General features: G+C 45.2%; 1 protein-coding gene across 2 annotated transcripts in view; it reads left to right on the forward strand.

Moving 5' to 3' along the window:
• Nucleotides 1-26,093, forward strand: part of SCN1B (sodium voltage-gated channel beta subunit 1) — a 71,366-nt gene that overhangs the window by 16,194 nt on the left and 29,079 nt on the right. For both annotated transcript variants that reach the window (XM_077456440.1, XM_077456439.1), the window contains exon 2: nt 13,258-13,768. In XM_077456440.1, the coding sequence (XP_077312566.1) occupies nt 13,717-13,768 (52 nt within the window). In that variant the 5' untranslated portion in view covers nt 13,258-13,716. The remainder of the gene's footprint in view (nt 1-13,257; nt 13,769-26,093) is intronic.

Consider the following 26,093-nt stretch of genomic DNA (forward strand, 5'->3'; position numbering starts at 1 on the left):
CATAATGGACTACTATGCATCGTATAGTAGTCCATTATGTGTCAGTTACCGGACACAGGAGCCAGCGAAGTCACCGCTGTCCCCTGTAGTTCCGAGCGTCCATCTTCTTGGTGGGTCTCGCTGCTCTGGCACGGTGATTCGCCGGAGCAGCGATGACGTCACTCCCGCGCATGGGACCCATCACTCGCGGCATATCGCTGCGATCTGCGGCTTACCCAGTGCGCCTGCGCGCCGCTGTCTATGGCGCATGCGCCGTAGACAGCGGTGGCTGTCTTCAGGTAAATATCTCCTAAACCATATAGGTTTAGGAGATATTTCTTGGACCTACAGGTAAGCCTTAATCTAGGCTTACCTGTAGGTCAAAGTGGTTTGTAAGGGTTTACAACCACTTTAACGGCATCCCAGTCTTAGTCCGTAGGGTTCAATATTGAGTTGGCCCATCCTTTGCAGCTATAACAGCTTCAACTTTTCTGAGTCGTTAAGGAGTAGGGTTGGAAAGCCGGCTGTGGCATTGGGAAGGCCACCCACAAGGTTTAGGATTGTGTTTATGGGAATGTTTGACCATTCTTCCAGAAGCGCATTTGTGAGGTCAGGCACTGATGTTGGAGGAGAGTCCTGGCTCACAGTCTGTAATTCTTCCCAAAGGTGTTCTATTGGGTTGAAGTAGGGTTGCCACCTGTCCAGGATTCACCCGGACAGTTCGGGTTTGGAATCATGTGTCCGGGTTTCAGACTGCCTGAAACCCGGACACATTATTTAGACTGGGCTATGGCTTCCCAGCAGGGTTTCTGCATGCAGTTGTCTAAGCTGAGAGTGTCAGGGTTCTCAGGTCAACCCTTACATCAGAGTTCCCCTTTACACCAGAGGTCACAGTGTTTCCCCTTACATCAGAGTCCTCTCCATACATCAGAGTTCTCTGTGTTACCCCTTAAATCATGGTTCCCAGAGCATCCCTTACTCCCCAGAGTTCTCCCTTACATCAGAGTCTGCAGAGTCCCCCTTATAGTGAAAGGTAACGCTGCGAGTTCAGATGTAAAAAGGGGGCCCTTGTTATTAACTTCATATGATTAGAAATGTTATTTAATAGCAAAATATATGTATAAAAAAAATTGCTGTGCGCCGCTAAAGTGTTCGGGTTTGTGGCAACCCTAGATTGAGGTCAGGACTCCATGCAGGGCAGTTAAGTTCCTCTACCCCAGACTCGCTCATCCATTTCTTTATGGACCTTGCTTTGTACACTGGTGCGCAGTCATGTTGGAACAGGAAGGGGCCGTCCCCAATCTGTTCCCACGAAGTTGGGATCATGAAATTGTCCAAAATGTCTTGGTATGCTTAAGAGTTTCCTTCTCCGGAGCTAAGGGGTCAAGCCCAACCCATGAAAAACAACCCCACATCATAATCCCCCCTCCACCAAATGATTTGGACCGGTGCACAAAGCAAGGTCAATAAAGACATGGATGAGCGAGTTTGTGGTGGAAGAACTTGACTGGCCTGCACAGAGTCCTGACCTCAACCCGACAGAACACCTTTGGGATGAATTAGAGCAGTTACGCAGCCTCCTCAGTTCTCACATGACAGGTTTCCTGTAAAGGCACTTTTTTCAGGAAGGCATATTTCATCATGTGTGACAAGTGATCTGTCCCCGGGGGTCAGGCAAGGAGGAAGCCATTGATCAGTGCAATGATCTGACCGTTCTCCTCCATCTCTCCTCTCTGCAGTCAATGCAATAATATTACACGGTGCAGAGACCACAGCCCACGCCCCAGGGACATCAGTGCTGGGACTTGTGGTTCCTCAGCTTCCAGGACTGGCAGGCTACACAGCTGGCGCAGAGGGCTTTTGCCCAGTGATCCATCTGAAATGTTGTGGGGTCAAGTATCCGAAAGTGTAAAGATTATACAAGTAGATTGTAGCCTGTGTGGCCAACCTTAAGTACAGCCTGCATAGGAGGATCTGTATGTTAGAAGTTTAATGCACAGCAGTATACTAGCTATTGAATGACTGAGGATCAGTAAATATGTTACAGGATGAGAATGTGGATCAGTGTGTAAGACATGGAGTAAAGCAAGCATCAGTGAGTGAGTTACACAGCTAGTTTGTGGATGTGGATCAGTGAGAAAGACTTGAAGTAAAGCAAGTATCAGTGAGTAAGTGATAGAGCTAGCTTGTGGGTGTGGACCAGTGAATAAGACTTGGAGTAAAGCAAGTATCAGTGGTAAGTAATAGAGCTAGCTTGTGGGTGTGGATCAGTGAGTAAGACTTGGAATAAAGCAAGTATCAGTGAGTAAGTGATAGAGCTAGCTTGTGGGTGTGGACCAGTGAATAAGACTTGGAGTAAAGCAAGTATCAGTGAGTAAGTGATAGAGCTAGCTTGTGGGTGTGGATCAGTGAGTAAGACTTAGAGTAAAGCAAGTATCAGTGAGTAAGTGATAGAGCTAGCTTGTGGATGTGGATCACTGTGCAAGACTTGGAGTAAAGCAAGTATCAGTGAGTAAGTGATATAGCTAGCTTGTGGGTGTGGATCAGTGAGTAAGACTTGAAATAAAGCAAGTATCAGTGAGTAAATGATAGAGCTAGCTTGTGGGTGTGGATCAGTGAGTAAGACTTGGAATAAAGCAAGTATCAGTGAGTACGTGATAGAGCTAGCTTGTGGATGTGGATCAGTGAGTAAGATTTGGAATAAAGCAAGTATCAGTGAGTGAGTTACACAGCTAGTTTGTGGATGTGGATCAGTGAGTAAGACTTGGAGTAAAGCAAGTATCAGTGAGTAAGTGATAGCGCTAGCTTGTGGATGTGGATCAGTGAGTAAGACTTGGAGTAAAGCAAGTATCAGTGAGTAAGTGATAGAGCTAGTTTGTAGATGTGGATCAGTGAGTAAGACTTGTAATAAAGCAAGTGTGAGTGAGTAAGTGATAGAGCTAGCTTGTGAATGTGGATCAGTGAGTAAGACTTGGAGTAAAGCAAGCATCAGTGAAAAAAGTTAGAGAGCTAGTTTGTTGGTGTGGATCAGTGAGGAAAATACCAGATGAGTATATGCAATGATCAAATCTAGGATGATAATATTGACTGGAGAGTAAGAGAACAAGAACATAAATGACTTTATAAGAAAGAGAATAAACATGTGGCTTGGTAGTTAAGTGAGAATATGGACGAATAATACACATTTTGCAGCTTAATTGTGAGATATGATATCATGTGGATCAGTGAAAAAGACAGAGGGTACATATGGATCAGTGAGTAAGTTAAAGGGCTAGTCTGAGGGTTGGTGAGTAATATACCAAGTGTGACTGGGGATCAAGGAACAGGATGCCAAGGGAGGACATGGATTTTTAAAATACAAGCTGATAGCATGGCTTGGTGTGTAAGAGAACACGAATAGGGGTCTTTTTGCAAAAGGCAAAAGTTACGTGAAAATATGAGCAATTGGATCTCTAAGACACATGTAACTTACTCTTAAGATATTTAATTGGAATATGGGTCAGTGAAAAAGACAGAGGGTACATATGGATCAGTGAGTAAGTTACAAGGCTAGCCTGAGGAGCAGTGAGTAAAGGGAACAAAAAGAAAAAAAAAGGAATTCAAAGAAAACCTGTGAGTAAAATAATAGGTTGATAAGTTGATAGTATTGCTTGTGGAGTAAGAGAACAAAAGCAGAGATCACTGCGCAGGAGGTAAAATAACAATGTGGCTTAGTGGTTAAGTTAAAAAAGTAAAAAAACGAGCAACTGGATATTTAAGACACGCTGTAGCATAATTGTAAAGATATTGGATCGAAATGTGGGTCAGTGAAAAAGACGGATGGTGCATATACACCAGTGAGTACGTTAGTATGCTAGCCAGGGGTTTGGTAAGTAATATACTAAGTGTGAATCTGGATCAGTGTTTGCGACAACAAAGGGACACATTTATTTTTAAAATACAAATTGGTAGCATGGTTTGGTGGATAAAAAAAAAACATGAACAGGGGTTGTTTAGCATGAGGCAGAATAATAATCTGGTATGCCTGAGGGCTAGTGATTAGTGATTAGTAATAGGATACTAAGTGTAAACATGGATCAGTGAATAAGATGCTAAATGGCAACATAGATTTATTTTTTTAAATAAAAGTTGATAGTATTGCTTGTAGGGGTAAGAGAACAAAAAATGGGAACTCAAAGTATTGGCATGATGGCCAGGCAAGTAGCATTTTCAGAAGAAGGCCAGTTACTCAGTTTCCTTGGTTCTCACGTAACAGGTTTCCTGTAAAGAGCGCTTTGCAAGAGGCAGAATACAAATGTGGCTTGGTGGTTTAAGCTACAAAATTAGCAACTGGATGTCTAAAAATACTGTAGCTCAATGGTAAGATATAGGATCGGAATGCGGATCAGTGAAAAAGAAAGAGGGTACATATGGATCAGCGAGTTAGTTAGGGAGCTAGCCAGGGGGTCGGTGAGTAATATTCTAAGCTGAATGTGGATCAGTGAATATGATACCAAAAGAGGACATGAGTTTTTCAAATACAAGGGGTCTTCCAAAAGATTATGCACTTTTGTATATTTAATAGAGTTTAAAAAAAAAGTGGGGACATTTTTTGAAGAACCCTTGTACAAATGGATATTGTGGCTTGGTGGGTAAAAAAAAGAACATTAACAGGGATTGCTTATCAACAGACAGAATAGCAATGTGGTATGCCTGAGGGTCAGTGAGTAGGAATAGGATACTAGGTGTAAATGTGGATCAATGATTTAAATGCCAAAAGGGAACATAGATTATAGAAGTTGATGGTATTGCTTGGGGGGTGTAAGGGCTAGCCCCCGGACCAGTGAGTAAGATCATAAGTCTGAATGTGAATTAGTGAATAAGAGGACATTTATTACATTTTTTAAATACAAGCTGATTATATTGCTTAGGGGGTAAGAGAACAAAAACAGGAATAGCTGGGCAAGAGGCAGAACACCAATGTGACTTGGTGGTTAAGGTCAAATATGAGCAACTGGATGTCTAAGCCCTTGTACACACAGTCGGAGAATCTGTCGGAATGTGTCCTATCGGACCGTGTTGTCAGATAATCCGACTGTGTGTGGTTTGCATTGGACTGATTCCGTCTGAATATCCGTCGGACCCAATTTTCCAACTTGTTGGAAATATTTCCCGACCAACTGCTCCGATCGGACATACTCCGATCATGTGTAGAGAATTTTGATCGGACCAAGTGCCACGCATGCTCAGATCAAATTCCTACATCAAAGCTATTGGCTACTAGCCTGAACGTAGTCCCATCGTAACGAAATTACGCCATCACGTTCTGAAAGATCGGATTTTTCAACAACTTAGTCCGACCGTGTGTATGCAACAGTTTCGGACAAGATCCGACGGACAAAATCCGACGGATTTGGTTGTTGAAATCTCCGACCGTGTGTACAGGGGTTAAGACATGCCGTGGCTTAATTGTAAGATATGGGATCAAAATGTGGGTCAGTGAAAAAGAAAGAGGGTACATATGGATCAGTGAGCAAGTTAGGGAGCTAGCCAGGGGATTGGTAAGTAATATACAAAGCTGAATGTGGATCAGTGAATAAATATGATTCCATAAGAGGACATGAGTTTTTCCAATACGAGGAAACTTCAAAAGGTTTCCACGTTTTTTTTATATTTAATAGAGTTAAAAAAAAAAGTGTGGACACTTTTTGAAGAACCCTTGTACAAGTGGATATTGTGACTCGGTGGGTAAAAAAGAACATTAACAGGTATTGCTTATCAACAGACAGAACAGCAATGTGGTATGCCTGAGAGTCAGTGAGTAGGAATAGGATACTAGTTGTAAATGTGGATCAATGAATAAAGTGGCAAAAGGGAACATAGATTTTTTTTTGAAAAATACAAGTTGATGGCATTTCTTGGGAGGGGGGGTTGTTAGGGTTAGCCTAAGGACCAGTGAGTAAGAAGTCTGAATGTGGATCAGTGAATAAGATGCCAAGAGAGGCATTTTAAATACAAGCAGGTAGTATTGCTGGGGGGGGGGGGGGGGGGGTTCGGGTAAGAGGATGTCTAAGACATGTTGTAAGTGTAAAAAATAGAGGGTACATATGGATCCGTATGGGAACATATTTTTTTTTTTTTTTTAATACAAGTTAATAGCATGGCCTGGTGGATAAGAGAACAGAAACATGGATCACTTTGGAAGAAACAGAATGACAATGTGGCTTTGTGAGTAAGATGGGCAGTGAGCTTTGGATATCTTAGACATATCTTTCAACCTAAGCGTAAAACATGGAACGTGGATCAGTGAGTTAAGCACAGGACAAGAGCTGATGGAAAACATGGACTGGTGGGTAAGACACAGCAATTGAGTTGAAGAGAAGGGCAGAGGATAATAGCGTGGCACATAACAGGAAACAGTGAGCTGAATATGTTAATTAATATTCCGGTTCATTATGGAAAAAGATGATTAAAGTTTGTGTCATAATTATTTGAACTGTCCCCAGAGAGGGAGGGGGAGGGGAGCGCGTTCATTATGGAGAAAGGAAAGTGTGCGCACAGTGAAATATAAAGGTGGAAATCATTTGGCTTTTAGGGAATTGTTTGGCTGCATTTGTGGCCGCGGCTTTTTAATTTTCTCTGATACATTTTACTTATTTTTGTGTCTGGAAATGTAACAACCATCTGGCTGATGAGTAGCGGTCCTGTATATACCGCGGACATAAATTACAAAGTATCAAATCGGAGCTTCTTCTGTTTTTGATCATCACTAAGGATGGGCTTCGGTTCTACGCTGATTATGAGCTGGACCTGAACCCATTTTGTTTGCATTTCATCAGACGTGCAAGCAAATTGACCATGCTTGGCCAATTCACCCACCCAACCCAAATGGCAGATCCACACCGGCTTTTGTTTGTAAACAAACCACCCTGGGTGACATACTGGGTGATGTCACTGACGAAGGATGGTCATAAACATATTTGGTCAATGACATCACTCTGCTTCCCCAGCTGGCTACTTGGCATACAGCATCTGGCTGAGGATCTGTCATTTGCAGCGGGGGGTGGCTGCAGGTAAAGATTGTCTGAACCAATGATTGTCCTTAAGTTTGCATTGAAGACATTATATTTATTTATTTTTAAGAGGACGTTCTTCATGGTGTGGGTGTGCTCATTTATTATTTCTTTTTTTGTGAATGAGTAATGATGTACCCTGTACTCCTTCACGGATTCTGATCCAAGATGTGGGGGATGAGGCCTTTGCAGCAATCAACATAGGGACAAGGTGCCTTGCCAGGCTGACCCCCCAGTGTTCAATGCATGTAGCCTGGCATTTTTCAGGAAGGGGCCACCCAGGCTACACACCTGAATAAGGGTCTTTGGATATATTAGGGGGACCCCGCCTTATTTTTTTTGTTTATGTGGGGATGAGGCCTTTGCACCAATCAACATGAGAAGACACCTTGCCAGGGTGGCCTCCCAGTGCTGAGTGCATGTGGCCTGGTATTTTTAAGAATGGGGGGGCATCCAGGCTACATGCCTAGTAAAAGGCCTTTTGAATATTTAGGGAAATCCAACCTCATTTTGTAATGTGGGGATGAGGCCTTAGCATCAATGAACATAGGGACAAGGTGCCTTGCCAGGCTGACCTCCCAGTGTTGGATGCATGTGGTCTGGTATTTTTCAGGAGGGGGAGCACCCAGGTTACACGCTTGGATAAAGGTCTTTGAAATATTTAGGGGGACCCACTCCATTTTTTTATGTGGGGATGATGCCTTTGCACCAATCAACATAGGCACAAGGTGCTTTGCCAGGGTGGACTCCCAGTGTTCAGTGCATGTGGCCTTGTATTTTTCATGCTACATGCCTAGTTAAGGGCTTTTGGAATATTTAAGGGGACTTGACTCAATTTTTTCTGGATATTCTTAAAGAGAAAGTACATACTGTATACTTTTGAAATGTATACTGCCCTTTTAGGAACAAAAGCACAAAAAAGGCATCAATTACATCATCCAGCAATGTAGATCCATATCAATCATGGTAACTCCTTAATGCGATGACCCACCTGGGCCAGACAATGTTCAGCCAGCCGCTACTAGCGTTGCAAATTACAGATCTCCAGTTGGCTTCTGTATCGCCATCTGGAGATCCGTCATTTAGTGGTGGTAGATGCTGTTTGTTGGCAGACACTTTTAAAGGAGTACGTCATACTGCTCTGCAACTTCAGTTTTAAGGCGTTCCCAATGCATGGTATTTAAAGAATTTGTGTATTTTTAAGTTTACACAAGCTGTCCCCTGCCAGCTCTAAGGCTGTGAACTGAGCGATCACATGACCGCTGATTGCTCAGTTCTGGGCTTTCAGTCAGCTGTCAGTCACTACACTGCCCCTCCAGCAATCACTGGAGCCCCAGGCAGGAGAATGGGTGGGAGTGTCTGGCTTAGGATCTCAGCGGCACACTGAGAGGCTGAGCCAGCTGCTGATCAGACATCTGGGTGGATCCCATTATTTTCGGGAGTCTAGAGCAGCTCTGCGATGTCAGCCGACATCGACTTTATGCTGCTGTTGGCTGATTCTGGGTCACAGGGGAGCAGAACTAAGTGCATTCCCGTGACTCACATGAGAAGTATGTCCAAAGGAGCTTCTTGTCTTTCTCTTTTTTTGCTTGCCAATACACTAAAGCAGGGGTAGGCAACCTCAGCCCTCCATCTGTTTTGAAACTACAAGTCCCACGAGACATTGCAAGACCCTGACAATCACAGGCGTGACTCCTAGAGGAGGCATCAGAGGCCTGATGGGATTTGTAGTTTCACCACAGCTGCCTACCCCTGCACTAAAGCACGGATGCTCAACCTGTGGCCCTCCAGCTGTTGCGGAACTACAAGTCCCATCATGCCTCTGCCTTTGGGAGTCTTCGGGATAACTGTCAGCCTTGCGGAACTACAATTCCCATGAGGCATTGCATACCCCCCCAACATTTTGAGATGGGAATGAGGGACACCTACTAACAAGTGTATGTAGGTGTAGGACACGCCCCCCTGCCACACCCCCTTAAAGGAGAATTAACCCAAAAAAAAGGTTAATTAAATCCACAAGGACTTTTTTTTACCACTACTATTCCTTTATATTGGCTTTTAAAATGTACAAATGCAGCAATTTAGAAATAAGATGAAAGGTTTAGCACTGGAAAACACTTTTTGAAAGATAAAAAGTGCATTTTATATACAACTACATAGATCAGACCAAAATGAAGGACAAATGAGGAGGGATGAGGGACAGAGGGACATTGCTCCAAATCAGGGACAGTCCCTCGAAATCAGGGACAGCTGGGAGCTATGGGCATTGCAAGGCTGATAGTTATCCCAAAGACTCCCAAAGGCAGAAGCATGATGGGACCTGTAGTTCTGCAACAGCTGGAGAGCCACAGGTTGAGCACTCACGTTCTAAAGGGTCTATTTATAACATATTTCCTGTGTGTAAGTTGTGTAACATGCATATTTTCATTGTCAGTGCCATCTAGTGGCCATAATGCAATATATTCATGATTGTAGTATTTAAGGAAAATACTGCATTATGGCCACTAGATGGAGCCAACGCTCAAGGGAAATAAACATATTACACAAATGACGGAGATTATTCTTGATGGCTTTGTGAATTTTTTTTATTAATAGACTGCTAAGTATTTGTGAATATAAAGCAGACCCCATTCTGCCTTCCTGCAATGGCCCTGTCTTTTAATATTTATTTTTATTAAAATAATCACCTTAAGTTAAGGGTGGAGGTTGTACAAAAGGATAATATATCGTTCAGGGTAACGGTGATGTCCAAATATGGCCCTGATAACATCCTCAGTCTTGAAGGGGTTAAGTAGCGGCAGCAGGTTCTGGGGCAAAAAGCCAGATATTGATAATTGTTAGAGAATTCACAAAAAAAAAGACGAGAGAGCGAGTCGTGAACAAAAGCAAGAAGCAGCCAAGGCAGGGAGCTCACTTGGTAAAAATTATGAACAGGGTAGACGGCGGGCCTGCTGTGCGGAGATCAGACGGAGGGGGGGGCGGATTAACGAAAAAAAACCCGGGGACCCGCTAGTCCTACGTAGGGCTGGATGGGGCGCAGCTGAAAAGTGTCAATCCAAGAAAACCTCTCATTATCCCTGCACTGATCTCTAAATATTATGGGGCTGCAACAATGGAAAAGCTTTCATCTGTAAAACATTTCCTTATATCAAACAAAATGAAATAAAGGCGAACTCCAGGTGGATATACAACGAAGAATTCTTTAATCCGGTTATGTATTTCTTGATACATCAACGCGTACATTTTTTGAAACACAGCTGAAGACAAGATATGTAGATAAATATAAATTGCCCATTTAAAAAAATAAAATAACAGCTATTGCTGTATTATTCAACTTCAATACAGGGATTTCCCCCCCGCAGTACTTTTTATCTGCCACTAGATGTCCTCAATGTCCCCGGCCTCAGGTGCAGCATCATCCAACCCACTTCCTCTAAACCCTTGTACGCACGGTCGGACATTCTGACAACCAAATCCGTTGGATTTTGTCCAACGGATTTTGTCCGAAACTGTTCCATACACAAAGTTGTCGGAAAATCCGATTTTACATAACGTGATGACGTTATTTCGTTACGACGGGACTACGTTCAGGCTAGTAGCCAATAGCTTTGGTCTAGGAATTTGATCTGAGCATGCGTGGCACTTTGTCCGTCGGAGTAGGCTACACATGATCGGAGTATGTCCGATCAGAGCATTTTGTCGGAAAATTTTACCGGCAAGTTGGAAAAGTTGGTCCGTCGGATATTCCGACGGAAACAGTCCGATGCAGACCACACACAGTCGGAATATCCGACAAAACGGTCCGATAGGACACATTCCGTCGGAATCTCCGACCGTGTGTACAAGGGCTTAGATATCCTGGACCCACCGCCACAGCCTGTGGCTGGACAGTGAAGAAAGAAGTAGCCCAGGGATGAGCATAACTCTCTGTCACTCTGCTCTCTCTTGCAATCAGCGTTCTTAATGTTAGCACATGAACCAATTGACATCTTGCACTGATTCTTCTCCAGCTTTGCTGTTTGTTACAAGAGGCTGATACCAAGTCAAATTCAGGGACTTACACCTGCCTGCATAAAAAAAAAATAATACATTTAATGAATATATTTAAAGCCAATCACTAAAATCTAGTAACAGGTTTAAACATGTTCAATTTCAAGCATAATTATTTTTATATTATATTTTCCCTATATATATTTTCATATCTCAATTCATTTTTTATCGATAGGCTTTTATCAGCAGGCTTCTTGTTAGCGAATGAACCAATTGGCCATGTTGTGCTGCTTCTTCTTCTCACACTCCAGCCCTGCTGTACAAGAGGCTGATACCAAGTGCAATTCAGGGACTTACGCTGGCCTGCATTAAAAAAAAAAACATATTTAAAGAATATAAATAAGATAATATCTATCTATATATATATATATATATACGTACACACACACACACACACACACTATATATATATATATATAAAATGTTATTTATAGCCCTTAAAGAAAATTGGAAAATGGCTAATTGGGCCCAATTTGGACATTTTCACTTAGGGGTATACTCACTTTTGTTGCCAGCGGTTTAGACATTAATGGCTGTTTGTTGGGTTATTTTGATTGGACAGCACATTTACACTGTTATACAAGCTGTACACTCACTACTTTACATTGTAGACAAGTGTCATTTCTTCTGTGTTGTCACATGAAAAAAAGATTTACAAAAACGTGAGTTATGTACTCAATTTTGTGAGATACTGTACATATATATATATATATATATATATATATATATATATATATATATATATATAAACAGGAATGCTACATTCTAATAAATGTATTTACAATTATAATATAAGAGAGAGAGGGAGAGTTATAAACATATATTTATATATACATATTAATATTATCTCAATTAATTTTTAATTGATTGGCTTTTATATTTCAATATATTTCTATTGATTACATAAATTGTTACATTTCCTTTTTTCTTTTTTCTTTTTTTTTTAGAATATTTGGCATTTCTGCCAAGGAGATCCCTATATATTGAACTTCTGGTTATAGGGTGACAACCCTCAGCCCCTATCTCCAAATTGTGCTCCTGTCACCTTGTCACATGTGGCTAGAGCCACTGTTGTCACCATCACCAAGATACATACCAGGCAAGGCTGTGTGCAGGAATGGCAGCTTCAGATCCCCCCGTGATCCTGGCCAGGGGATCTATCTGGAGCTGCTGTTCCTGCACACAGCCTAGCCTTGTCTGCATCTTGACGATGGTGACAACCCATGCTGTTGTCACCATCAGGAAACCCGCCCTGAGACATGCCATGGCGCCATTGGTGGAGTGCATATACACAGGAAGTAGCCGTAAAGCAGTGTTTCTCAATTCCAGTCCTCATGGCCCACTAACAGGTCATGTTTTCAGGCTTTCCATTATTTTGCACAGGTGATTTGATCAGTTTCACTGCCTTAGTAATTACCCCAGCTGTTTCATCTGAGGGAAATCCTGAAAACATGACCTGTTAGTGGGCCATGAGGACTGGAATTGAGAAACACTGCCGTAAAGGGATAAAAAGGTGATTTATAATGATGCACAGAGCCAGGGCTGGGAAAAGTGGTGGGCAGGAGGGGCAGCTGCCCTGGGCACAGCAGAGCAAGGGGGCATAGAATGAAACGTAGGGCAGTACACCCATTGTACGACATGCATTAGTAGTGGGGGAGGGGGCATAGTTCTGCATCCTTGCCCGGGGGGGGGGGGGGGCGCTGGATGGACCTGTGAGTCACACTAAGTGATAGTGAGTTAGGGTTTAAACCAAGGGGCACTGCGTGGTAGATAAAGGAGAACTGGCTGCAGTACCTTGAGTTATTTCCTTTTATGTGGATACACTTTGTGTTTACTACTCCTTTAAACGTTTTGCTTCCGTTACCAGTGAATATCTTGTTTGCTGTTTCTAATTATATGCGCCCGCTGTGGCAATGTGGTCTGGCTAGCAGAAGTTTTAGCGACAGATCTGGACTCTGTGGGCAGAAGTACGTTCTGACATGACATCCATACCACACGTGGGCAAATGTGTCTCCGGAATGCCATAAATACCTGGTGACAGAATGACATTGCAAGTTCAACTTCGGCTAACCCCCCCCCCCCCCTCTCCCCTCTCCTCTCCTCGCAGAGCCCCGTTCTCGCCACCCTCTCGGTATTTCATGCCAATTAAAATGTCTTTTCTGATTTTTTCTTACAGAGTTCAACTTCTTCCTGACGGACGTACTCCCCCCGCCCTGCCCTTCGAGGACCTGAATGATATAACCTCCACCTCCAAAGAAGAGCTTTGGGCAGGGCGAGCGGGGGGCGCCTTCCAAAACGAAATCTAAAATTAGCCCCCCTGAGAACGGTCAGCTGGGGATCGAGTGACACCTTCTAGAAGAGGAACACAAGAGAAGGGGGGGGGGCGGGCGGCATCCAGGACCAGACGAGGAAAGAGAACAGAAAACACAGGAGAATTTGGAGGGATTCTACGCTTTGTAACCCCCAATAATAAGAAGAGGACGTGGATATGTAACAAATATAGGAACCCAACGAGCCGCGATAGGATCAAGAACTATAAACTCATAAAAACAGAACATTTTAAAGAAGGGGGAGGGATTCGTAAGCCGCTGGGTCTCGACTATCGGGTTCCAATTTCCCGTAAAGGACTTTATTAATGGCCCAAGTCATGGACTACTGGCTGGTGTTGTTACTTTGCCTTATGGCAGGTAAGTGACTTTCTTGTGCTGTTTTGTGACTATAGTGGCAATGTTAGGCCAAAACACCTGTGAGAGGTGCCCCTTCTTGTCTCAACCCCTTCACTTGCTCATGATATTGGCACAGCAGGTGGCTGTTATGCCACGTACACACGACCGGACTTTTTCGAGGGACTAGGTCCATTTAGAGGTTAAACTCTAATGCCGCGTACACACGACCGGACTTTTTGACACCAAAGGTCCGACGGAACGAGTCCTTCGGACAATTCGATCTTGTGTGGGCTCCATCGGACCTTTGCTTGCCAAAAATCCGGCGGACTTTAGAAATAGAACATGTTTTAAATTTTTCCTCCGGAACTCCGTCGGACCGAGAAATCCGTTCGTCTGTATGCTAGTCCGACGGACAAAAACCGACGCTAGGGCAGCTATTGGCTACTGGCTATGAACTTCCTTATTCTAGTCCAGCCGTACGTCATCACGTTCGAATCCGTCGGACTTTGGTGTGATTGTGTGTGGCCAAGTCCGTTCATTCAGAAAGTCAGTCGGAACTCTGCCGAAAGTCCGTCGGAAAGACTGTCGGACCTAGTCCCTCGAAAAAGTCCAGTCGTGTGTACGCGGCATAACGGCCACCTGCTGTGCCAATATCATGAGCCAGAGTTCCGACTGACTTTCTGAATGAACGGACTTGGCCACACACAATCACACCAAAGTCCGACGGATTCGAACGTGATGACGTATGGCCGGACTAGAATAAGGAAGTTCATAGCCAGTAGCCAATAGCTGCCCTAGCGTCGGTTTTTGTCCGTCGGACTAACATACACACAAACAGATTTCTCGGTCCGGCGGAGTTCCGGTGGAAAAATTTAAAACATGTTCTATTTCTAAAGTCCGCCGGATTTTTGGCAAGCGAAGGTCCGATGGAGCCCACACAAGATAGAATTGTCCGAAGGACTCGTTCCGTCGGACCTTTGGTGTCAAAAAGTCCGGTCGTTGTGTGGCATTAGAGTTTAACCTCCAAATTTATTAAGAATGCATTCCTATCTTTTGAGAACGTAAACCGCATCCATGGTGGTGTTACGGTTTCCCTCGTGTCATGTTAAGTGTTGTTGACGGCATCATGAATGTCATTCACGAGGAAAGCCTTAACTACTCTGTGGGTCTCCTTGGGGATGAGTCCAAAAAAAATGCACTTGACACGCCCCAGTGTGGGCCAAACCTTGAATGGTGGGTTTCGTGATACCCTGGATGTTGTTCCAAAGCAGTGGTTCTCAACCTCAGTCCTCAAGTACCCCCAACGGGCCATGTTTTCAGGTTTTCCTTTACGTTGCACAGATGCTTTAAATCAATATAAACGATATGGTATTGATAAGAGCTATTTTATCTAAGAAAAGTTCCCAAAACATTGCCCGTTGGAGGTACTTGAGGACTGAGATTGAGAACCACCTTCTTGTTGCGCTTAGCACCTCCTTTCCCCAGTCCCTTCCCTCCTTTACTGCAGCCAGACATTTTGGATTTCTTCAAACACACTGATATTGGCACAGAGGTACAACCCAAAATGGGAAATCCAAAATGTTTCAGTTTTCAATGGCCTAAGAGGGTATATCTTTGCTTTGTAGAGATCTCTGACTTCCTGCTGTATTCAGGATTACCAAAACCCGGCAACACTCGGCAAGCAGACTTTGATTTTAATTTGGCTCTTCTCCTGGAGAAGATATGCCCCTTTCTTAAGTCCTTTACTTGCTCATGATATTGGCACAGTGGTCCAATCCAAAATGGGAAATCCACATTTGAGTTGACATCTCCTCTTACTTTCTGCTGTGTCCAGGATTACCAAAACTCTGCCACACTCAGCAAGCAGGCTTTGACTTTGCCTTGACGTTTGGCTCTTCTCCTGGAGAAGAGATGCCCCCATCTTAAGTCCTTCATTCGCTCATGATATTGGCAGAGTGGTCCAATCCAGATTGGGAAATTCAGAATTTTAAGTTGATATCTCCTCTTTACTTCCCGTGATGTACATGACTACCAATACTCGGCCACACTCAACAAGGAGGCTTTGACTTTGCCTTGAAATGTAGCTCTTCTCCTGGAGATGAGGTGCCCCCGTATTAAGTTCTCACTCACTCATGATATTGGCACAGTGGTCCAATCCAGACTGGGAAATTCAGAATTTTAAGTTGATATCTCCTCTTTACTTCCTGTGATGTACATGAGTACCAATACTCGGCCGCCGTCAACAGGCAGGCTTTGACTTTTCCTTGAAGTGTAGCTCTTCTCCTGGAGAAGAGATGCCCCCTTCTTAAGGCCTTCACTCCCACATGATATTGGCACAGTGGTCCAAACCAAACTGAAAAACCCCAAATTTTGATTAAAAACCATTTATCTTCACCTGACCCAAAAACCTAATCTGTAATTTGAACATAACTGTTAAATGAAACACCATAACCTGACTAATACTAACTACGGGATGGCTAAATTAATTCTCTGACATGCTGGAAAATACCATCTGGCTGTTTGGTCCCTTTTTCCCACTTTGAAAGGTAAGGATATTTTCCTCACGCACGTTGAATACAGCTACTAGTAATTTCCATTATGGTAGCACAACTTCCTCAAGTAAGAGATCTAGTAGTGAACCAATAAGATTAAACAACCCTGAACTTGCATTTATAGGACTGAGAAGAATTGATCTTTGGTGGACCTGCCATAGATCTGAACCCTATTAACATTACTGTTCTAATAATTGTCTTTTAGAAGGTCTATCATATAATAATTGATTCCAGATCTTCTTTTGTATGGTCCAGGCTTACCAGAACTTGGCCACTCTCAGCAAGCAGGCTTCGACTTTGCCTTCTGGAGGAGCCCTAGGTCTTTGGTGGACCTGTCATAGATCTGAACGTTATTAAGATTACTGTTTTATTAATTGTCTTTTAGAGGGTCTATCATATAATAATTGTTTTCAGATCTTCTTATGTATGGTTCAGGCTTACCAGAACTTGGCCACTCTCAGCAAGCAGGGTTTGACTTTGCCTTCTGGAGGAGCCTTAGGTCTTTGGTGGACCTGTCATAGATCTGAACGTTATTAACATTACTGTTCTAATAATAATTGTCTTTTAGAGAGTCTATCATATAATAATTGATTCCAGATCTTCTTATGTGTGGTCCAGGCTTACCAGAACTGGGCCACTCTCAGCAAGCAGGCTTCGCCTTTGCCTTCTGGAGGAGCCCTAGGGTTCAACAGAACCCTGGTTGCCCATGGCCCTTCTCGTTATTTTTCCACTACTGGAACCCCTAAAATAGTTTTTAGGTCTTGAGGAATCCCCCTTACATTGGTGGTCAGTGGGAAGAATGCAACCTCTTATGGCGATGGTCAGAATGCAACCCTTTCTGAAAACGTAGACATCACTGTTGTCATGCTGGCTCTGTCAATTGGCATTGGCCTTGGAATTACAGTGGGCATGATACACTTAGCGGAGAAAGCCTTGGTAGCAAGCACAGAGGTAAGATGTTTTCTTGCAGTTGGTGAGCAGGTTTGCACACATCTCAGGAGGGAGCAACAAAGGAGGGGCTTAAGAAGAAGCACATTAAGGTCATGGAGTGACCTAGCCAGTCTCCAGACCTTAATCCTATAGAACATTTATGGAGGGAGCTGAAACTTCGAATTGCCAAGAGACAGTCAAGGAACCTTATGTATTTAGAGAAGATCTGAAAAGAAGAGTGGACCAAAATCCCTGTTGAGATGTGTGAGAACCTGGTCACCAACTACAAGAAAGATCTGACCTCTGGGCTTGCCAACAAGGGTTTCTCCACCGACTACTAAGTCATGTTTTGCTTGGAGATCAAATAGTTATTTTACTCGCTGAACTGCAACTCAATTTTTAACATTTGTATCGTGTTTTTTTCAGGATTTTTGGTTGATATTCTGTCTTTATCATTTAAAATACACCTATGATAAAAATGATAGACCCTCCATTTCTTTATAAGTGGGCAAACTTACAAAATCTGAAGGGGGTCGAATAATTATTTTCCGCACTGTATGTAAGCACCCTCAAATGTGAGGTCAATCAGCCACAGCTCAAAGAACACCCAAGAACCTCTGGAGGAACCCTAGTTGATAATGGCATAGCTAGTGCTTTGGCTCTCCTCCCACTGTCCCACCAATTGGTGGGCATCTTCTTTCAGTGACCGTGAGGTTGGCAGGATGAGGATCCTAGCTGAGCTCTGAGTTGTGAGTCTGGCTATGTTTGGGGGTTCCTGGAATCCTGGAGGAACCCTAGTTGATAATGGCATACCTAGTGCTTTGGCTCTCCTCCCACTGTCCCACCAATTGGTAGGCATCTTCTGGCGGTGACCGTGAGGTTGGCAGGATGAGGGTCCTAGCTGGGCTCTGAGTTGTAAGTGTGGCTATGTTTGGGGGTTCCTGGAATCCTGGAGGAACCCTAGTTGATAATGGCATACCTAGTGCTTTGGCTCTCCTCCCACTGTCCCACCAATTGGTGGGCATCTCCTGGCGGTGACCGTGAGGTTGGCAGGATGAGGGTCCTAGCTGAGCTCTGAGTTGGGAGTCTGGCTATGTTTGGGGGTTCCTGGAATCCTGGAGGAACCCTAGTTGATAATGGCATAGCTAGTGCTTTGGCTCTCCTCCCACTGTCTCACCAACTGGTGGGCATCTTCTGGCGGTGACCGTGAGGTTGGCAGGATGAGGGTCCTAGCTGGGCTTTGAGTTGTGAGTGTGGCTATGTTTGGGGGTTCCTGGAATCCTGGAGGAACCCTAGTTGATAATGGCATAGCTAGTGCTTTGGCTCTCCTCCCACTGTCCCACCAATTGGTGGGCATCTTCTGGCGGTGACCGTGAGGTTGGCAGGATGAGGCTCCTAGCTGGGCTCTGAGTTGTGAGTGTGGCTATGTTTGGGGGTTCCTGGAATCCTGGAGGAACCCTAGTTGATAATGGCATACCTAGTGCTTTGGCTCTCCTCCCACTGTCCCACTAATTGGTGGGCATCTTCTGGCGGTGACCGTGAGGTTGGCAGGATGAGGGTCCTAGCTGGGCTCTGAGTTGTGAGTGTGGCTATGTTTGGGGGTTCCTGGAATCCTGGAGGAACCCTAGTTGATAATGGCATAGCTAGTGCTTTGGCTCTCCTCCCACTGTCCCACCAATTGGTGGGCATCTTCTGGCAGTGACCGTGAGGTTGGCAGGATGAGGGTCCTAGCTGAGCTCTGAGTTGTGAGTCTGGCTATGTTTGGGGGTTCCCGGAATCCTGGAGGAACCCTAGTTGATAATGGCATACCTAGTGCCTTGGCTCTCCTCCCACTGTCCCACCAATTGGTGGGCATCTTCTGGCAGTGACCGTGAGGTTGGCAGGATGAGGATCCTAGCTGAGCTCTGAGTTGTGAGTCTGGCTATGTTTGGGGGTTCCTGGAATCCTGGAGGAACCCTAGTTGATAATGGCATAGCTAGTGCTTTGGCTCTCCTCCCACTGTCCCACCAATTGGTGGGCATCTCCTGGCGGTGACCATGAGGTTGGCAGGATGAGGATCCTAGCTGAGCTCTGAGTTGGGAGTCTGGCTATGTTTGGGGGTTCCTGGAATCATTAAATGCACCTATCATAGGTGATGAGGTCTTCCTGCTCAACTATTGGCGAAAAAGTGTCCATTTGAAAATCCTATTGGTATTTCTTAATTATTAGGCATGTCCCTAGTCGTTACAGGTATAGCTATAAACATTTTTATAGGGTGGGGAAAGGTTCAAACCATTTAGTCTGGCTTTCTAAAGAAGCAGAACATTATTAGTTGGCAATTCAGTTTTCACCTAGCGAGTACGGCGATGGTGGACTCCATAATTTGGTCTTGTGCTCCTGACGTGCTCCTGACGTGCTCCTGACGTGCTCCTGACGTGCTCCTGACGTATGTTTTATGTTTGTACATTGCTGGCATTGTTAGTCTGTCCCAAATGTCACACAGGCCACTTTGCTGTACGCCCCGCTGAGTACACCACTGTAACCCTACACTGCTGCTCCCGCCAGAGATACCAGGGACCTCACTTATTGAGTAAGAAGAGACAAGTCCACCATCGTCATGGGTGGCACTAACAAAAACATCTTCAGGTCGGGTACTGTGTTAGACAAGAAGGCCTGGCTCGCAGTCTCTTATCTAATTCAACCCAAAGGATTTCTATCGGGTTGAGGTCAGGACTCTGTGCAGGCCAATCAAGTTCCTCCACCCCAAACTCACTCATCCATGTCTTTATGGACCTTTATTTGTGCACTGGTCCAAATCATTAGGCGGAGGGGGGGATTATGGTGTGGGGGGTTGTGTTTCAGGGGTTGGGCTTAGTGCCTTAGTTCCAGTGAAGGGAACTCTTAAGGCGTCAGCATACCAAGACATTTTGGACAATTTCATGCTCCCAACTTTGTGGGAACGGTTTGGGAATGGCTCCTTCCTGTTCCAGCACTGCTCTAATTCATCCCAAAGGTGTTCTATCGGGTTGAGGTCAGGACTCTGTGCAGGCTGATCAAGTTCCTCCACCCCAAACTCACTCATCCATGTCTTTATGGACCTTGCTTTGTGCACTGGTCCAAATCATTTGGTGGGGGGTTATGATGTGGGGGTTGTTTTTCAGGGGTTGGGCTTGGCCCCTTAGTTCCAGTGAAGGGAACTCTTAAGGCGTCAGAATACCAAGACATCTTGGACAATTTCATGCTCCCAACTCTGTGGGAACAGTTTGGAGATGGCCCCTTCCTGTTCCAGCACTGCTCTAATTCATCCCAAAGGTGTTTTATCGGGTTGAGGTCAGGACGCTGTGCAGGTCAGTCAAGTTTCTCCACCCCAAACTCGCTCATCCACACTATATTTCCAAAAGAATTGGTCCACCCTTCCAAATCATTTGGTGCTGGGCCGGGGGTTATCCCGTGGGGTTAGTTTTTTTAGGGGTTGGGCACGCAAAAGCTGCGTGCGTTAGCAGATGCGTAGGCGGCGACATTAACTAGGGTCTGCTAAACGGCAGCGCGTTTCTGTGCCTGTTACATATGTGCGATTCATTTCGTTCCGAACAGGAATTCGAATGAATTTTTCTTTATTCAGAAACTCGGATGTTTTCCGAAATTTCCAAATCACAATAGTAAAGAATGTAACCGAATCCTCCGAGATAACAAAGCGAAATTTGTCCCAAAACAACCAAATTTGAATTCCATTCAAATTTGGAAAGGAATGTGAAATGTGAACATAACGCAATTCTTAAACGTGAAAAATTCGGAAAATTTGAATTTGAATTTAATTCCGAAACGAATAAATAAAACGAAACAAAATGAATTGGGTTGCGGCATTGTTTTGGAAGGGACTTCTTTTACGCGTTTCTCCCCCATAGGGCAATCTATTAAGATCACATTTTAGAAATCAGTTACGGATGTTTTTTGTTTTTTTCCTTTTGTAATAAAGGCTTTACATAAGAAAAAAAAAGCTGATCATTGCAAGCCGTACCGGGACAGGGTCATCCAGTGCCCAGGGCAAGGATGCAGAATTGCACGCCCCCCCTCCCCCCATTATTAATACATGCCGTAGAATGGGTGTACCACCCTACGTCCAATTTTTTTGCCCCTTTTTGCGTCACTGCGTCCCTCCTGCCCAACCCCCTTTTCTTAGCCCTGATTGTAAGCACCCCTGACAGTGCTAAAGGATTTGTCTCATCCCTGTAAACTGATACATTCTGCTGGAGAGCTTGTGCTTCTGGAGAAAAAAAAAACAGACTTGCTGGCTGGATCAGTGGAAAAGAATAAAAGAAAAGAAAAAAAGAAAACTAATGCAGCCATCACAAGAATTAGTAAGCTGCAATATGAGAAATGTTTGATTTTAGGTTTAGTACTGCTTTTCAGTAGAGCTGATGCCCATAGGAAATAAATACTAATTCCCTGCTCTTCTTCAACTCCATCTAGTGGCCATAATGTGGTATTTACCTGAGCCACTTTTTTTTATGAATGAATAACATTCGACCTGTAGAGGATATGGAAGAAGAACATTCCTCATTTGCACAGAATTAATGTACCAGCTGTTTCTCCCTAGACCAGTGGTCTCCAAACTGCTGCCCGGGGGCCAGATGTGGCCCTTTGCTTGCTTTTGTCTGGCCCTTGGGGCAATATTTAATTCACTGACACCAACAAAGGGGCACAGTTCCTCACAATGACACCAACAATGGGACCCAATGACACCAATGATGGGGGACCATTCCTCCCGATGACACCAATAGGGCACAATTCCTCATATTGACACCAAAGATGGGGCACTATTCCTCACAGTGACACCAACAATGGGGCCCAAAGACACCAACAATAGGGCACAATTCCTCCCAATGACACCAAAGATGGGTCACTATTCCTCACAATGACACCAACAATGGGGCCCAAAGACACCAACAATAGGGCACAATTCCTCCCAATGACACCAAAGATGGGTCACTATTCCTCACAATGACACCAACAATGGGGCCCAAAGACACCAACAATAGGGCACAATTCCTCCCAATGACACCAAAGATGGGGCACGATTCCTCACAATGACACCAACAATGGGGCCCAATGACACCAGTGATGGGGGACCATTCCTCCCAATGACACCAACAATAGGGCACAATTCCTCATAATGACACCAAAGATAGGGCACTATTCCTCACTATGACACCAACAATGGGGTCCAATGACACTAACAAAAGGGCGCAATTGCTCATAATGACACCAAAGATGGGGCACTATTTCTTCCAATGACACCAACAATAGGGCAAAATTTCTCACAATGACACCAAAGATGGGGCACTATTCCTCACAATGACACCAACAATGGGGCCCAATGACACCAATGATGGGGGACCATTCCTCCCAATGACACCAACAATAGGGCACAATTCCTCCCAATGACACCAAAGATAGGGCACTATTCCTCCCAATGACACCAACAATAGGGCACAATTCCTCCCAATGACACCAAAGATAGGGCACTATTCCTCCCAATGTCACCAAAGATGGGGCACTATTCGTCACTATGACACCAACAATGGGGCCCAATGACACCAATGATGGCTGACCATTCCTCCCAATGACACCAACAATAGGGCAAAATTTCTCACAGTGACATCAAAGAAGGGGCACTATTCCTCCCAATGGCACCAACGATGGGGCCCAATGACACCAATGATGGGGAACCATCCCTCCCAATGACAATAACAATAGGGCACAATTCCTTCCAATGACACCAAAGATGGGGTACAGGTCCTCACAATGACAACAACAATGGGGCCCAATTACACCAATGATGGAGGACCATTCCTCCTAATGACATCAAGGTTGGCACAATTCCTCCCATTGAAACCAAAGATGGGGCACTATTCCTCACAATGACACCAACAATAGGGCACAATTCCTCACAATGACACCAACAATAGGGCACAATTGCTCATAATGACACCAGTGATGGGGCACATTTCCTCTCACTGACACCAAAGATGAGGTTTGGAGGACCAATAGCTATATTTAAAAACAACAGACTAGCTGGCTAGATCACCATATCAGAATAGAAGAAAGAAAAAAGCCTAAAAAAAGGAAAACAAATGCAGCCGGCACAGCTAAGAATTGGCTAATCCGCAATATAATCAATTTTTGCTTTGGCTTTAATTCCAAATAAACAGATAAAATAAATCGCGCTCGTCTGATGCCGCGATTAAGAATTCTTTACAAGGATTCTTTTTCTCTTTCTCATTCTGAGCTCCTCCAAGCTGGAGGTTTTCAAGTGTAACAATTCCCGGCGACTTTCCTCTTCTCCCCGGCTGGCGCAGGGAATTAGAAATGCTGATGCGGCAAGATTCCCTTGAAAGAGAATACAGGAGATTTGGCAGCGGATGAGGGGGGGGGGGGGGGGGGCGGCCATTACTGGCTGGGGGAGGGGAGAGAGAGGAGAGGGGGGGGAGGGGGACAAAGAACGTGCCGCTGACGCATCGCTTTACACATCATGCAGCTGGTACGCGCTTCCGCAAAACGATGGAGTGCGACAGATGACGGAAACGCAGACCGGCCGGGACTGGGGGACGACAGTCCCCCAATAAAAACAATGCGCTGGGACGCAACCAATCATCTTTCATGACTTTTCCTGACTTTTTAGAGCTTATTCACGCCATCGGAATGGTACTCCAACGCACCTTTCCCATTGGGCGTGCATCGCGGCACGCGTCCTAATTGAATTCCTATTTGAATGCCCCTCATGTGATGCTGAGCCCCCATGATTGCAAACAAACTGACATCCGATGAATAAGAGGGGCGAGCCAAGGACTGGCAGGCTGGGCTAGATGATGCTGGACCTCCTCCGGCCAGGAAACGAAGGCGGAGCTCTATCTATCTGGCTCGTCAAAGCTTCTAATGCACGTTGTGAGAAGCTCACAGTGTGCGGTGGAATTAGAGGAAGCCGTTCCAGGCCAGGAGAGGAGCCGGTACAACTGTTGCAAGGCTGAACTGAAGGCCGGTGGGAGGATTTAACCACATGACCATGCTGACCATATATGGTCATTAGAGGAATCACAATCTCAGCAACAGTCTATAAAAAGTAACTGTCAGTTATTCCTGTTCTGGGAACACCCCAAAATTTGGGATTTTCCCCTCACTTTCGATGTGAACGACAAACGACAACTAGAGGGCGAGTCTCCCTGGGGTCCGGGTCACACCAGGGCATTTTGCAGTGCGTTCTCAGTTTTTTTGCAGAAACGCACTGCGGTCCATTTACCATGATTTTCTATGGGCCATGTTCACATCTGTGCGTTTTCAACCGCTGCGTTTTTGTTTTTTGTTGGAAAGGGTTCAGGGACTATTTTTGCCTGCATTAGGTGGTGTTTTTAGTGCCATAGACTTCCATGGAAACACAGCAGAAATGCATCAAAAACGCAGTGCTTGCGTTTTTGATGCGTTTTCGCTGGTCCCCCCCCCGCATGACAACAGACACCTCCCTCGAAAAAGGCGAAAGGCATAAAAAAAAAGCATTAAAACACATGTAGAAAAAATGTAAAACGCATCGGGAAAACACAGAGGCGTGAACCAGGCCTAATGGAGGCACAGCAATAAAATCCTGACAGAGGATCTAATCCACTCGCCAAAATAAAAATAAAAAATAAAAGTTTTGCCTTTAGTTTTTCTTTAACTTAAATATATTCCTCAATAACCACAAAGGATAAAAATCCAACTTGTGTGCAGCAATTGCCTTTGCAAACCCAGATCTTACCTGGTAAAAGCAGCAGTGACATCATCACTGTGCTGTACATAGCCTGTGAGCAGAGCTGTGGGAGGGGCCCAGCAGGCTCCACCCACTACAAGTAGAAATCTACAGGAGGGGGCGGAGACCAGACCAGTCCCCCTGCACAAGGAGCAAGAGCAGAGCTGTGGGAGGGGCCCAGCAGGCTCCACCCACTATAAGTAGAAAACTACAGGAGGGGCCGGAGGCCAGAGTGGTCCCCCTGCTCAATGAGAGAGAGAAGAGCTGTGGGAGGAGCCCAGCAAGCTCCACCCACTACAAGTAGAAAACTACAGGAGTGGGTGGAGACCAGATCAGTCCGCCTGCATAACGAGAGAGAGCAGAGCTGTGGGAGGGGCCCAGCAGGCTCCACCCACTACAAAAAGGAAAGGAGGGGTGCAGACCAGACCAGTCCCCCTGCACAAGGAGAGAGAGAGAGCAGAGCTATGGGAGGGGCTCAGCAGGCTCCACCCCCGACAAGTAGAAAACTACAGGAGGGGGTGGAGACCATATCAGTCCCCCTGCATAAGGAGAGAGAGCAGAGCTGTGGGAGGGGCCCAGCAAGCTCCACCCACTACAAGCAGAAAACGACAGGAGTGGGTGGAGACCATATCAGTCCCCCTGCATAAGGAGAGAGAGCAGACCTGTGGGAGGGGACCAGCAGGCTCCACCCACTACCAATAGAAAACTACATGAGGGGCTGGAGACCAGACCAGTCCCCCTGCACAAGGAGAGAGCAGAACTGTGGGAGGGGCCCAGCAAGCTCCACCCACTACAAGTAGAAAACTACAGGAGGGGCGGAGACCAGATCAGTCCTCCTGCATAAGGAGAGAGAGAGAGCAGAGCTGGGGGGAGGGGCCCAGCAGACTCCACCCACTACCAATATAAAACTACAGGAGGGGGCGGAGACCAGACCAGTCCCCCTGCACAAGGAGCGAGAGCAGAGCTGTGGGAGGGGCCCAGCAGGCTCCACCCACTACAAGTAGAAACCTACAGGAGGGGGCGGAGACCAGACACTGAACTACTTCACAGCTCTGGAAGGAATCCACGAAGCTCGCTGAGATTCAGGAAGGATTCACGTGATGAA

This window comes from Lithobates pipiens, unplaced genomic scaffold, assembly GCF_037356315.1.
Source record: "Lithobates pipiens isolate NorthernLeopardFrog02 unplaced genomic scaffold, aLitPip1_a1.2 Scaffold_27, whole genome shotgun sequence".
NCBI lineage: Eukaryota > Metazoa > Chordata > Amphibia > Anura > Ranidae > Lithobates > Lithobates pipiens.